Source organism: Tetrao urogallus, assembly GCF_951394365.1.
Source record: "Tetrao urogallus genome assembly, chromosome: 8".
NCBI lineage: Eukaryota > Metazoa > Chordata > Aves > Galliformes > Phasianidae > Tetrao > Tetrao urogallus.
In genome coordinates, this window is record NC_136821.1 from 4,087,859 (window position 1) to 4,104,279 (window position 16,421).

The 16,421-nt window shown below is 37.0% G+C and overlaps 1 protein-coding gene across 1 annotated transcript in view; it reads right to left on the reverse strand.

The window, feature by feature from the left end:
- Positions 1-16,421, reverse strand: part of ARHGAP15 (Rho GTPase activating protein 15) — a gene marked incomplete at its 3' end in the record, with an annotated part of 300,587 nt that overhangs the window by 265,432 nt on the left and 18,734 nt on the right. The window contains exons 2-3 of the mRNA XM_079539012.1: positions 6,804-6,878; positions 2,678-2,739 (exon numbers count right to left, since the gene is read on the reverse strand). Of these exons, the coding sequence (XP_079395138.1) occupies positions 2,678-2,739; positions 6,804-6,878 (137 nt within the window). The remainder of the gene's footprint in view (positions 1-2,677; positions 2,740-6,803; positions 6,879-16,421) is intronic.

Consider the following 16,421-nt stretch of genomic DNA (forward strand, 5'->3'; position numbering starts at 1 on the left):
TACTCCAGTAGCTGCGACCAGTTCACGTGCACAGACACCCACAGGTCCCACCAGGAGCTAGCATGTAGCCCTTCACACAGAAGGGAGTAGGAATACATAAGTAGTTTATGGGACAGACTGTGGTAATCAGTTTCAGGCCTCAGCCAGCATGTACTGCCTGGCTTTCGTTTTAAGATCGTTTGCCCTCCTTCACCTCTCTCCCGTGCACATCCTTAGGAGTTTGCAGATCTCTGCAATTTCTACATCTTCCCAGGCTGGGGTCCCTCAATTCACATCTTATCTTCTGCAAAATCCAGGCTGACCTTCACAGAGATGACACCTGTAGTTTGACAGCCCATCAATTTGTGTGACTTTAAAGTTTCTGTCTTGTCATTGTCTCAATTTTTGCTTTGTCAAGACTGTTTCTCAGCATTTTACTTACTGTTTTCCCTCTTCTTCCTATTTTCCCAACTGAGAGATCTCACTCTGATAATATGCTTGAATCAACACCCCCACATGCTGTCTTCTTCCTTAGCAATTAGCGCTACTGACCAAGATTTTTTCTGGCTGCTGTCTTTTACCTAGAAGTCCTCAATCAGATGAGCCTGCTGAAATAAACATGCCCTCATCAAATACTGTGACTGACCAGACTTGGTTCCCATCATTGCCTACCTTATTACCCACCGCCTATTGGAAAAGGTCCTTTACCAGATACCTTCAATGGGAGCAAATGCTCTTCTTCTACTTCACTTTACAAAATATCTCTTAAAAAATGTTGGATAAGAGGTTTTACCTATACTTCATTCTGAAGTTTAAAGGGAGAATGCTTTAATTTCATGAGAGAAAAGGATATTTAGTGTATTGGCAGGAGACTACAGGAAATCCCTTCCAACCTCTACAATTCTCTGACTCTGTGAAATGTATTAGTGATGAGAATGCATATGAAATCCACCATGATATCTGATATTTTTTTCCTCTATATTCAAATTCCCTAGTCCTTTTATATTACAGTCATTTCATTTTAAAAATTACATTTTAAAAAATCAGAACTCCACTGTTTTTTGTGACCTAAAATTAAAAAGTATATGGACAATCTGATAAATACATTTTCTATTTCAAGCATTTATTACTCAGATTTAAAAAGAATAAGCAAATTCTTTAAGGTGCATTAGTCTTTTTACAGATAGGGATGCTGTATTTGTTTCCATATAAGCAATGACCTAGGACTTTCAATTTCTTTAGAAAATTTCATTCACAATATTGTAGGGTTTTTTTTTTCCCCATTCACAATAATGTAGTTTTCTTTTTCTTCCACATCGTACTAAGATTATTCAATAAGTCACCTCTAGTCAGTGAACAAGTTTAGGGAAGTGAAAGGAGGAATCTGATAAAGTGTACACTAAGTAGATAAATCATCAGCACCCATGCTTTGTCTGCATAAAGACCCATAAACATCAATACACCATGAAAATCCAGCTAGATTTAACAAGCACATTGCTTGAATTCACCTATATCCGTGACATTAAACTTACAGCTTAAAACACAGACAGCTCCTGAAAGCTAACCACTCCTGCACTGAAATGAGTCCTATTTGAGAGCTGCTGCAGCATTTGCATTCTGTCAAACGAACACCTGATGGCAGCACATTATAGCTTCAGCGCTGCTTTCAATTTCTAAGGCTTTTTTTTTTTTTTCTTCCAAGATATGATATCTTTCAGTACTGTTTAAAACAGCAGCAGTCATGCTAGGTTGCCTCTTCCCTGTGCCAGTGGCAAACTGATGTGCAATGCCTAGCTGTGGGGATGTATTGTGCTAAGGGTTCCTACAGGCATCGGTTCTTACTGGGAAGTTAACGCTCCTTTCTGGTCTGGCCTTATTGGCAGATCATGCCATCCTACATGCACCCTGCAGAAGCTTTGGCCCATGTGTGGTATGAAGTATTACTGGCTTTGGTGCCTTTTCCCAAAGTGCAAGTGTCACCACTCTCTGATGTGTTACCATCTGCAGGGTACACAGTAGTAGGTTTGGCTATGGGTAGACACCATTCTAGCTTGAAGTAAAAAGGTGAATGGACATGGCGTCATCCAGACTTACTTAAAATAAATAAAAATTCCAAGATCTTTACAGATTATCACTGTATGTACACTAACTTATTTCTCCAGGCAGAAGATATAATATTTCATATCAATCTCTAATGACCATTGGTACTGTACAAGATGCTGATCACATCACTGCTACCACCTTATGGACATTTAGATGCAGCAAGTGATAGCAAATATTTCTATGAATAGCTAATATTCATATTATTTTTAGCAGAAATAGTGTTAAGGAAATAAATGCTGATTGCTGTTGATAGTCCTGCCTAGGCATCCTCACCTACATCCCACCCTTGACTCCTGAAGCACACACAGAGCACCTACAGTTTTCCTACTTGAAGAAATATTAGTTTGTGTGGAGTTTTAAAGCTGCCTTTAATATGCATATGGCATGTAACACATGCTCCTTACATGTAATCAGCCTGCTAAATGTTGTTACTTGCATTCTGAGACTGTAACACTCCAAAAGCTGATCACACATTGGGTTAATGCTGAATTAAAGTCATTTTGGCTATAAGCCACAGTAATAGCTATATATACTTAAAATTCAGAGTGGATATGTGTTTACAACTGATAAGTTCTGAAACATTTACATATAATACCTTAATTTCTTGCCACCGTCTGCTATTTTAGCTTTTAGAAGATATCCTTCTTTCTCCACCACCTACAAGAAAGGAAAAGAAAAATAGATCAAAACCATATAATTTACACAGGTTAATGTATCCATTTAGTTAGTACACACACAAGAGTCCACATCTAACTGATCTAGTAGGGGTATATTTTATCATTAATTCTCACTTTAGCCATTTATTTTTCTGTTACAGTCAGATCTTTTGAAAGTACACAAACAACTCGCAAAGTCAATTAGTACACAGAATTAATCTGGAAGAAAAGCTTCTGATAATACTTTATTGGCTGAGTTAGCAGAAACTTATATTAATGCATGTGAAGTTTCTGGTTATAAGTTAAAAAAAAAATACACTGTAAGTAAATTATGTTATTTAATATATTGAATTGTAGGAGTTCATGTTTCCTTCATAGCTATTACGAAACTATTCTGTAAATAATTCTTGATTCTTACAGTGTGAAGAGATTTCTGTTTAAGGCCAACCAGTGTCAGAGCAGTGCCAAATATGGGTACAACAGGAAAAAATCCCATTGCCTCCATATGCACCACATTTTGCTTTGAGTTAGTATGAAAACAGCGCTCACTGAAGATGCTGGAAGACACTGTACTTTCATGTGGTGCTGCCTTCTGGATGAACTATAGCATTGAGGATCTCACCCTCACAGCCTTTAAAAGGTCACACTTCACTGGAGTGTGTGTGACTGCGTGCAGGAAAAACTGTCTTCAAGTTCCCAGCTGAACTAAATGATCTCATGCTATAGCAGAAAACCAAACCAAGTGGTTGGTCAATTTTCAACATAAAATCTGAAACTGGAACTATAAACAGAGGAAATCACAGCTATGATGTCCATTTTCCAAAACACATCCAAGAAGGCAAAGCCCTTAGCTAGCACCTACACAAAACAGTATGTGATACTAGCAATCTGATATCACCTGCAGAGATCCCTGCTTTGCTATTGCAGTTCGTAAAATGATGAAAAACGTAACAGTGACAGCAGAGCAGCAAGATCCCAGTCTTCAGCAAGCAAGGATTCACCCAAATGCAACAGCAGCAGGTAGAAAAATAAAGAAAAGAAACTGCTTACCTTCAGAAGGCTTAAGGTACACAGAGATCTCCAAAAAGATCCCCCCACCCCCACTACCAACTCTTAAATGAGGTCTGGGGCAGATCCTTGCTCCACCCCTTCCAATCACTCTGGTACATTGCTTGCACCTGTGCTCCGCTGGGTTGACCCTACCTTCCCACCAGGTGTTCAATCACAGCTTCCAACTGCAACTCAGAATTTCTACCACACAGTTTCTGAAATTTGACCCCTTTGTTTTTTTTGTCTGAACTGGCCACAAAATGTTGGACAGACATGAGGCTGCAGCACTAGATTGCACAGGATCTTTGTTGCATTTGACTTTTGGAATACTAGAAGTGAATCCTACACTTGTTCTTCATTTTTATTTCTCCCTTTCAATTTGTGGTCCTCCATAGTCCTCCACACACTCTAAAACAGCAAAACTAAAAGGCACTTGGTCATACTTTCTGTACAATCTGCTTAAACAATCCTTATAAAGCCATGATATAGGCTTTGGGATGTTTCAGAGGACTATGTAAGTTTGTATTAAGAAAAACTAAAAGCAAAAAGAAAATTATTCAAGTAAACTTACTGAATTGCTTTCTCATTAGTTTAGGGTGCCCTGACTATGTTAGTAATGGAAAAAGAGAACAGAGGGACACCTCAGTGTTTCCAGAAGTAAAACAGTGATTCACAGTGAGCCTGCTTTCACTTTCAAACACTGCTGAGTCAGTGCCTATCTGGAGTATTAATAACTCCTCATGGTCTTATAGGAAATTTCATCACGAGATGATTTTGTACCAATTTCAATAGGTTTTTTTTTTCCATCTGCAAAGCTATTAAATGGCAATAAAACATGCTTTGACCTGCAACATAAGAGTTTTTAAATCAAACATACCTTTTATTTTACTTGCACAAAATATCAATCATGCTATTAACAAACATTTGATTATCACCATAGATTTTGTCTGTTGCTTGTAATATAGATTATAATGAAATATATACACATATCTGTTTGTACCAATGAAAAGGTCTGTGGACAATGATCTAGGTGATAGTCTCAAATGTGTACATAGGTATTAGAGTGTGAATTTTCTCTAATTTGTACTTATCTCATGCAAATTCCTATCATGCATATCATTGCCATAGAAAATCCAGAGAGAAAGTTATGAGGATTATTGTGCAGAGTCATGTCACTATTTATCTAGTGATGGATGGGTGAAATATTAGAACTAAAATAAGACTTAATCCTCAGGTCCATATACTTTTTTTTTTTTTTTCTTTTTTATAAATACACTTATTTTACATCTTTAGAAAAAACGTCTTCCCCTCCTAACTGTTCATTTTTGTAAAATAAATCTTCTGGTGCTTGGCCAGGGCCAGAGATGCCAAATAACATATGAGAAGGGTTATTCTTTTAATATTTCTATCCATCTGGAAACAGAAATTGGGAGGAACATTGGCTAACCATTCAAGCTGTTGATTGCTTCTCTGAATCAGACCCAAAATTTCATCCTTGCAAAGTTTACCAACACTCTTTCCAGACTGTTATTTTAACCAATAAAAAAGTAAAGGCAAATGTGATTTTCAACACTGGATTTGAATCACCTCTGTTCCTACATTTTGGAAAGTTAAAAATCGGATATGTTTCCAGATGAAAATATTGGTGCTCAATCATATGTTCCATGCAGCAGTCTTGAGCTAGAATATCAAATCCATTAGCAAATGTGGGGCAGATAAGATATCCCAATTTAAGTCCTGTAGTTCAGATCCATCCTTTGTTAAAACTCGAATAGCTCAAAACTAAACAGTTCAGAAATACAAGCTATACATGAGACACCTAAGTGTTAAAGAAGTCATATATATATAGGTTTAATTAAATTAGTACAGGAGCTGTCTGTAAGAAAATAAGCACAGTCTTCATTATTCAATAGTATGTACAGTGTTCTCTGTAATTAGCATACAGTGTATTCACAGAATTACAAAACGACTTTATCACCAAGACAAATAAATGATTTCAAGGATGACCCCAATATTCATATAATCTCTGTTCAGGGAGCTGTATTTTCCTTGTCTAACATCTGTTAATATCCCTTTTTCCACATACAGATTTTGAAGGAAATACTTCCATGATGGCTCAGGATTCTATTGTAAATGGATGACATTAGATTAAAAAGAATACCAAACATATCTTAATGATATGCTCTGTTTTTTTTTCCTGTCTTAATAAATATCATCATTTCTTGTTAAGATGTTGCCCCTTCTGCACCTTTTTGACATATGGAAGGTTGAGAATATAACCCAAAATGCCCTGAAAGAATTAACATAGAAAAACATTGAATAGTTCTGTTCTTTGTTGTTCTTGTTGTTGTTTCCTTTTAATTTGTTATTTAGGGAAAAAAAAAAAAGATGCAAAATTGTACGTATAAATATTTGAGTTTCTGTCTAATGAACAAACATTAGGAACAGTGTAAGAAACAGTAGTTACCTCTAGGTCACATATTGGTTCCATGATTTTCTTATTTATAAGAATGACAAGTTTCTGAACCTAATACTTAAAAGTCCATATACATAAAAATACAAAGAAGTGTTTAATTAATCTGTGTTTGAATATTCATTATATTTTCAGTTTAAAAGTAATAATAATAATTCTCTACCCTTTTAATTCCCCCTAGATTATTTTAGTTTCATGAAAATTGTGGTAAATGTAGTGCTCCCTTTCATTTAGAAAAACTAATACTAGAACGAAAAACAACTCTGTGTGGACAAAGACATGGTTACATTCCTTTATCTAGAGTGTTATTACTGATGAAATAGCCTAGTAGACTGAGTTAACAGCAAAGTCAAGCCATACAAATTGCTTTGTATCTTTGAATATTATTCCTTTTATTGATTAATCAAAGTCCTTTAAATCCCTTAACATCTTGAGGCATCCAAAACCTCCTGTATTTATTCTTTAGTAAAACGTGCAATATTTACATTGCAAGCTTTTAAAGAGCAAGAATGATTTATCAGTTCTGTTAAGCAATTTCTTACCGTGTGGTCTGGTGTACTGATGATGTCTGCAAGTGTTAAGTTATGTTGGGAATGATTTCTTCTGTGACGATTTATCTAAAAAAGAAAAAAAAAGTAAGGATTTAATTCCAAAGAAAATTCAAATATATACAGATGAAGATGGACTGACAAATACAACTACCAGGCATGTGCATCCAGGTATTGGATGTAGTTTTGGAAACCTGGCTTCTTTCAGTACAGCTTTTCTGTGAAAACTGATTTCACCCCAGTATTTGGTAACCTTCCTGGATATTAGAAAGGCACAGCTACTAAATCCTAAAGATCTTTCTCATAAATGTGCTTTTTTATGATGTGACATTGGAAAAGAAAGCTAAAACTTGACCAATTGATAAAAATTGTTTGAAAGTGAGACTCTTCCATCAAGAATCTTCTGGTTAGGTGATCTTGCCCCCATTTTACAGGAAAGGAAAAGGTGCTAACTGGAACCTTGAGACTACAGAGCAAGTCTCTGAAGAAATTAAAACATATTTGGGAATGCACATGGAATATGTCTTATGTTTTAACTGCTCTAAAGGCTATTTCTAACTCTCCGTGTCTAGAAGGCTGCAGCAATATTGGACTCTGATTCTACAATTGTTCCCGAGGGCTGAGTCCTCGTTTCCTCCAGTTCCCTCTTTTCCAGAAGATAACTGTGATTTAACTCTGCAAAATCAGATTACATTATACCAGACATTGTTAAGACTAAATAAAAATTGGATCACAAATCAGGGGCTTCTATTGAAAAGGACAGGAGGAATTTTACAAATCTATGACAAAGAATAGGTCACCAAGAGATATGTATAAATTTTTTCAGAACTTTTACTGCTTAAATTTGGTATTACTCAAAAATAATATAGTTTGGATCCTGTAAAATCCAGTTATTTTCTCATCTTTGACAGAAATCAAGAAGCGAATGACAAAATAATTTCAACTGGTTTCCACTGCATTCATCATAATGCATTCTCTTTTTCTCTATTGAAGCGGAGTTAGCTGAAAGTCATAATATATTCTGTTTATATTTAAGTGTCTGAATATAGAAAATGTTCTTAATTAATCCAGAGGGCCACGCTCAAAAAGCAGTTAAACATATTATGATCCCATATTTTTTCTCCACATATTGCTTTCATGTTTATTTGTAAGCGCTAACATATTTAAGCCTTGAAATCTATATCCTAGATATTGCTCTACTCTCCTAGTCAGAGCTAATGAGCTTAATGAATTACCAGTTCTAAATTTAATACAAACATTTCAAAGAAAGAGATAAAACATTCTTCACAATTCAAAAGTTTCTCTGACCTATTTATGAAGAATATCACTTAACAATTTCATTAAGGGTGAGTAACAGCTGGTGACATGGCTGTGTCCTAAAGTGTTTTTCTCTCTTAATATTCTGCATCTTAAGCAATCGAGCTTTCATAAGGAATACTTTAGTTAGTGGCAGTCCCTCCTTTGGGGAGAAAAAAAATGTCAGACCACATTTTCTGTATTTTGCAATCTTGTTTTCAGGAGTGTCATGTTCCTGTTTTATTAGCATGTAGAGTAAACAAGAATGATTTGCTGATGCTATTGAGAGAACTTCTAAGATTACAGTCTTTCCATTTTAGATTTTGGGTGGAACTTAATATTAATGCAAGCAGAGACATGTCTATAAATTCAAAATAAATTAATTCAATTTATCTTTTTCTTTATCCTTACTACCCAGCATCTCAAAGTCCTATAGTGCACAAGACATATAACTAAAGTATTCAGGTCTAGATCATAGAAAGCATTTTTTACCCAGATCCCCACTCTAATTATTCTTTAACATACAGCATAGCATACTGCCCCATGATGCTTTCCAAAATATATGCTTCACTCATCCAAATTAAGTAACAAGACACACTACTACTCCGCAGCACTTATTTTAACATTCACTTCTTATCTCCAGGAATCACATGTGTCTGTTGGGGGCCCTATATGCAACTCTGTGAAGTGCACAGCACCGATCAGAGCTTTTGGTCTGGTCTTAGATTCGGTGATCAGAGCATTACAATGAAAGAAATGCTCGCATTTGGTACATGCTAGAAATAATACCAGAGGCATCAAATCCATCCTCAGTGAAATGATGGAAAGAGATTGTAAAATGTACTTTAAGTTGTGTAGCAAGTTATTCAAGGAAGCAAAATTTAAAAGAAATTAAAAATTTCAAGGAAATATAAAAAGATTGAATAAAAGACTTAATTCTGGGTGCAGATGGCACTATGTGTCAATCTCTTTGCTATCTGCAAAGCAGAAATGATAGGGAAAACTGCATATGTGCAGTGAGAAAGAATAGACTTCATCATCTAATATGACACTTTTGCAATTTTGCTTAAATTGTAAATGTTTCTCTTACAGGACAAAAATGAAACTGCATTGTTGCCCAGCAGTGAGCAATGCAATCTCACGCAACTAAGTATGAAGCAATCAAAATCCACAGTTATGTAAGCCAAGTTCAAGCTCTTCTGGAAAAATCTACCTAAAATATTTGGCTGAAAAGTGGAGTTAATAGAAATGTGAATTTCCTACCAGCATTTTAATTTAGGAATGGACCTTCTGAAAAACTGAGTCAAAGCACCTTGAATCAAAACTCAACAATAACATTCTTTAGTAAGTTAGATTCCATTAAATTCCAGAAGGACTTCTACCAATTCACTCAAATACATATCACAAACCCTACCAAATGAGTTAACTGCATCACTTCCTTTATGATAATATTCAATCCACTGTTAAAACACTCTCAGGAAGAGCATCTGATTGACAAGGAGGTCAGTACACTCACATTTCTTCAAAATTCACCAGTTTTCCCATTAGCAAAACCAAAAGTCTAAATGAAAAGTAATAATTCTCAATTATATATTTTTGAGTTACCCAAATACTCAAAGGAAAGCAGTGGCTTGATTTCAGTCTTTCCTGCAGTTTTTTAATAGGTAGACCATAAATTAGATGTTTTCAGATATTTTTCCCTCTATAGCTCCACTCAATTACCCTAAGAAACTGAAGCAAAATCTAAATAATGTCTGTCACAAGTCCTCTACCTCACCTCCCAGGATATGATGAAAGGCAGAGATATTCAGGAGAAGTTCGTGAGATCCCTTTTTGGGAAAGTCAGCTTATCAGCAGTTTTCTGATTTGATGAGCATTCTTCAGTCAGCAACAATGTCACCTGCAGCATTAAAAATCCACTCTGCGAGCGATTTCAAGTCTGTGGGCAAGTCTGGTTTTGTTAAATTCAGCCTCAGCAGCCCTCCCTTCCCCTTAGCTAAAGGGTATCCATCTCCTACCCAGAGTTATTCCAGCATCTAAACATTAATCCATCATTATACTTTCTAGAATGGCAAAGCCTCCATTACACATGCCTGGTATCCTGGTGTGAAGGGACAACCATCTGACAACTGCTACTTTAACATTAATGAAATAACATACCATAACCTGATATCTAATTCCATTTCTTTTCATGTACCTATTTGTTCTTTAATTTCTCCCTCTTTCTCTGGGAATTCATCACCACTATCTCATTGTTGGTCTCCTCATATAGTATGGTGTTGGCTTAAAGAAAATCTTGAAGGACTGATTTGGATTTTTTTTTTCTTATTATAACCATATTTCTGACCTAATTCATCCAGGTCAGCAAGAAGCAGCATATTTATGTCTGATTTCACCCAAACATAATAAAATTGACTTGCATCTCCCAGCACGTCCAGACAGAAGGCTTTAGTGCAGTCTACAGATGGTGAATTATTTCCTGAAATATCAACCTGAATTCACTCTTATCCTTAAGAAATTAAGAAAAGTCTAAGACCTTTATAGGTGGTTTCCAACATTACTGAATAAATTAACAATCATAGATTATTTACACACAAATCCTCCTGTCAGCAGACTGAGAAAACCATAGCTTACTCAAACAAAATACAACTAGTTCAGAAGAGCTCTGCTTCGGATAAAAAACCCAATGATAACATCAACCTGCTATTTTCTCCACCAGCCACTGTACTGCTCCACCAAGGAGAACGTTCGCATGGAGGTTTTTCTTAGTGTTCTACCTATTACCTCTTTGTTTACACTTTGACCTTTCTTCTTAGGAGTCCAACTATTGTTTACTTTCATCCTCACCACACTGCAGTCAACTAACATGGAGACTTCTTCATAAATACCCAAAAAGAGAGAAACCCCTGCTGTTGAGAGCTTGCTCCTGCATGTTGCTCTGCTCTGGACTTGATCCAGCAAAGCACTCTGCAACACACTTAAGTGGTTTTCTGGATGAGGGCCAGAACACTCAATTCTTTATGGGATCGAACTTACTGGTGGCAGCATTCAAGCTTGCAATAAAAGTACAAAGTAGTCGCATAAACTTTTGTGAAACCATTCCCTCAACAGAGAAGGAGGGGTGACACCTGATTTAGTGATGCCTGTGGTCATTTCATTCCCTGTCACTCCGATATGGCAGTGACTGCTCATAATTGTTTAGATAGAGGAACTTAACAAAAACTTATTGTAGTATTGCTTAATAGCTCAGTCTCTTGAAAGACACCTTGGCTATGGGCAAAGGAAAGGAAAATCCTGTAACATTTCATTCAGTGCAGTGCTTCAAGCAATTTGTTTTGAAGAACCACTCTCAACCATTATAGCAAGTCTATCATTATCTACAGAAATTATTTGTAAACAGCTCTGGTACGATAAAGTTTGTCTTCCACTGTGAAAGGCAGTAAGAAAATCCCATGGGGCTTCCTACTTGGAGACGCTCCTTTGTCATCTCAGTAAGCAAGGGTTTTCTATCCATCCTCAAGAAGCAAAGAGCAATCCCCTTCACACCTGACCTCTGATACAGATGTTCTCAGTGTATTGGAGACTGTCCAGCCCTGGGGAAATCTTCCCGTGTCCCTGCTGCTCCTTGCCCATAACTGTATTCCTCCTGGCTTGCTCTGGAGCCCTGCTACCACTGTCTTACTGTCTTCCAAAGGCTGACATAGCGATAATAGGAGATTTTCTCCTTGCTTGTCCAAAGAGATTTGTCCAGAGGAAAAAAAAGTAACAGTGACTATAAAGCAATATAACTCAATGCTAGCACACAGTTTTTGTTGGATTTTTTTTTTGTTTTTGTTTTTTGTTTGTTTTTTTTCTGAGGCTTTCAGGGACAGATGTGCAGTTTCAGACCTGTCCCTACCAGCCCTCCTTCACTCTTTGCTCTCCCTCCCCACCCCCAGACCTCCAAAAATTCAATACAATGTATGTGACTGGAACTTGCATGGATAAAGCCTATGTGCACCAGCTACAGAATAGATAATCTCTCTATGCATCTAATAAGAAAACCACAGCCCTTATAGGCTTGAGTTTGTTACATACAACATGCTCTTAGTAGAATCTGCAGAATGAAACCAGTGGGGGAAAAAAAAGAAAAACACAGGATTGTGTTGCATTCCTTCTGCATGGCTACCTTTGAGCACACTGCCCTCTATATTCAGTTCAGATCTCCAGAGTCCATGAAAATAATGATAATGGCTTTGCTTCCCCTGACCTCTTGCTCTCTTATAAATCAGAATCCTACAGACCTTTCCCACAGTGAGAGGGCCCTCCTGCGTATCACGGCCTGTGAAGATTGGTATTTTATATTAAGGCAATTTAATCACTTGGGCGTGCTCTCTGGTTTCCAAAGTTTCTGTAGATTAGCGTCATAGTGTTTTTCCCATGCAAACACCTCAGTTTATTCAGATGCTTCGTTCATGACATGAGAAAATTCATTATTCAGTTTGCATCTTGAATGTCAGCTGGTGTTGGGGTGAACTGTGTGGTCAGAGAATAAATAATCACGATTTTGATTACAAAACTATGTCACCTTCTTTCCCAAAATTTTTGGGGGGATAATCCAAATGTGGGTTATCTAATTTGGGCTAATATTTAAACCCTAAGGATGAGCCTACAAGAGGCAGTAGGTAATTTTCTCCATTATGTCTTGGTGAATCCCAGGAGCAGATTTTCCCTAAGTGGGAGCCCTTTTGTTCCTCTCAAGCTACTCAAATGGACTTTGAATTTTGTCCAATTGATCCTTGCTTTGAGGGAGTCCCAGCTGATGTTGCTGGCTCCATTTGTAGCCTTTTCAGGAGTAGGAGATCTGCCAAAATCATATCTGGAAGAGGATACAGCCACGAAAGGTTCTTACCATCCATATAAGTCAAAGAAATTCTAAGGCTGCTCTAAACTTGACTGTGGATTGCTCAGATTCATGTACCTAGGGATCAAAGCATTGCAAAGGGACCAACGGCTGCAGAGCATCTAATCCTAAGATTTTCCAACTGGAAATCAGACTGGAACCTGGTATCAAATTTTCAATACGTTCTAATTGTATTAAATGCAATACTTACTGATTCAAGAAAAGAACAGTTAAAGCAAAGCTTTTTTTTACACAACCCTTTTCTATGTTGTAACAAATACAGCACCATTCACACTGTGACACCATTCATCTAGCTATACACTAAAATGTATATTATAGAATATGTTGATAAGTCTCCCATAGATAGTATAGTTCTTGCTTTTGGTTTACCATATTATCAGAATATATTAACCTTTGCTACTGCACATACTTTGATAAAATTACAGATGAGCAGTGCACCAATGATAGAAGAAATAAGGAGTAAACACAGCAGGAACAGAAATGCAAATTGACATCAGCATTTCAGTTTCTTTGCCTTTGACATTCACATCTTCAAAAATATGTTCTTTGAGGATGTCCATAAAAGGTAAATATCAGCATTAATACAGTCAGAGAAAAATGGTAGATTATCTTTTCACAACCCCTCTAGATCCTGGGGAAATAAAGACAGCAAATGTGAAAACTCAGCTAAAACAGCAACTGTGTCAACTGCTGTGGCTTGAAACTGCACCCCAGAATAGCATTACCAGGATAGAGGGGCAAGAAAAAAAATCATTAGAACTTACTGATTCAACTGTGCAAAAACATCCAGAAGAATTGCCTTTAGAAAATCACACTCGGCACGTACACTACAAGCAAAATGCACTAAAAAGCTCAGCCTCTCCTGAAAGGACTGTCTTAATAGAAAAAACATAATTAGCATTGATGTCACATTCCTGCAAGTCATTAGCTACTATATTCCCTATAAATGCCATTGTATAAAATATTGTTAATATTCCTAAACAAATGCACAGTCCTCTCTACTAGACTCTAGCGCACATCTTTATCCTGTTTGTCTACATCTTTCTCTCGGATTTAAACAAGTCAAAAACTCACCTTATGCTACTGCAGAAGCAATTTTTATTTTTGAAGGTTAATCCAACTCAGCAGGATTTAGGGATGGCACTTTTGCTTGGTCGTAGGCATGTTGGCTCAGGCCAGACAGCTGTTTGGACATTCTCCACTGGGAATCTTGCCCTCAACACCCACAGTTGATGCACATACATGGTCTACTGGCTGCCTACTTCCATGCCCATCTGTTCAAATGGCATGGTGCCCACTCACAAGTTCGCTGGATCCTTGCCCTTAGTGTGTAGATGCCAGGCAATGATGGGCTTAGATGGGCAGCCTGCAAAATACTGAAAGTGATCATTTTTTTCCTGTAGGAAGTCCTTCCTCTGTGATAGCACTGAAGCATGGACACCACATGCTACCCTACACTTAATAACACCTGTGGACGTATATGTGCCAGAAACACAAAGGCAGGGGGAGGGGAAGGGAAAGAAATGATACAAGGAAATTGCATGGATTCCTGTGTAAGAATTGCTTTATGTTGCAAATGGCAATGAAGGGTTACCCAGGCAGTTGACACTGCATCCCCTGGCTGCCTACTTCCAGTACACACGGTCACTGAAATCTGCCTTGGGCACTGCATGCCCCCCAGTAACAGTAGTGTATAAAAGAATGTGTGGTAGTTCACAATGAAAGCACTGAGAGCCAAATCCAGACCTAAAACTTGTTACCATCAATGCACATTCCATCCTTACTTCATAAAATATTCCCTGGAAAACAACAGCACCAGTAAAGGTGCATAGAAAAAAGAAAAAAAAAAAAAAGGGAAAAAAAAAAGTATTTCTAATAAATATCAATTTTAGTTCATGTTATTGCCCTGACAAATAATAACACAGGAAATCTTACTTACAAGGAACTCTTTTTTTTAAAATAAAAGTTAGTAGAGTTGAAAAGCTTCTGTCTTTGTGGGTTTTTAGTGTTCATTAGCCTACCTTCCTGAAGATATTTTAGAACAAAGTAATAATATTAAATTCAGAACATTTTATCCCCAAAGATATTTTAAGAGAAAAATTAAAAATTATTTTATTACTTTAATTAGTAAACTGCTTTAAAAACAATAATGTTGTTAATTATAATGAAAGAATATGCTTTATTATCATTCCAATTGAAGATATTTCAACAAGCTTTAAGTACTTATAAAACCCATATAATTTTCACAGACTATTCAAAAAAGTTTACTGTCCTTTATACATGATAAGAGGGTCATCAAAGTTTCTGGCCTTTGATTAGATGACTGAAACTTTTAAAAGAAAGAAGAAAAACACCAGGATTCCAGCAGCAAACATCTAACAGAGTCTTCCAGGACTCCCAGTTTCTTCCAACGCTCTGGCAAGTGAAATATCACTTAGTAACACTCGTGGAAAACTAACAAAATGAGTTGCAAATCTCAATGAAACACATACACAGAATTATTCTAACAAGGCTTCCCCTTCCCCCTTACTCCCCCATCTCCTTGCAGAGTGCACCCCAACACTGCTTTTATGATTTAAAACGCTTGCTAGAAGGCTGGAAAGAGATATAAAAGCAGTGGCATGGCTGGATCCTGGCTTGGGGCTCTCATCTATTTAGCAGTAGAAGCCTGTGCTGGAAGGCACATTTAGACTGTGTCTAACTTAGAGTTTATTCTGGGGTGACTGGATTTGAGAGTGCTCTCCCTACCCTAGAGAATTGTTTGCTGTGCAGAGACATCCGTCTTGTCTGTGAGTATGCTCCGCCGAATCAGTCATGTGTGTCTCCTTGATCTGTTTTGGTCTGGACCTATTTTCAAATCGTTGCATCTAAGTTTCACAGGAGCAGTGACGAAAAAGTCCTGGCTCCCAAATAAAATTAGATTTATATGGAATGCAAGCCAAAGAAGTCACTGTGAACATCCAGTGACAAAATCAAGGAACCAGATCAGAAAAAAAAAAAGCATTTTTTTTGCAAAGTATATTTTTAATGAGATTGGAAGGAACATCTTCAAACACAAGTCACAAGTGAAAACCTCATAATTAAACGTTAATAAAAACTATTCGGAGATCAAAATGAGAGGCTGTGGCACAGAATCACTTGGATACCTGTCAGCTTGCTAATATCTAGATGGCCATCTCACTTGCCACCTGCTCCCCTTTCCCTTTGCACTAATAACTTGAGTAAGCTTGTGAATGCTTTTCCCTCCTCTGCTGGCTCACATTAGTCTCTCATATAATCAAAAACTGTAATCTCTCTCCAAAGAAGTCAGTATAGCTTATTAACGTTGTTCAGAGGACTAATGTATGCTGCAGTAGAACAAAGAATGAAGTAAAGTTTTCAAGCAGATTTTCCCAGGTGCCATTATAATCACT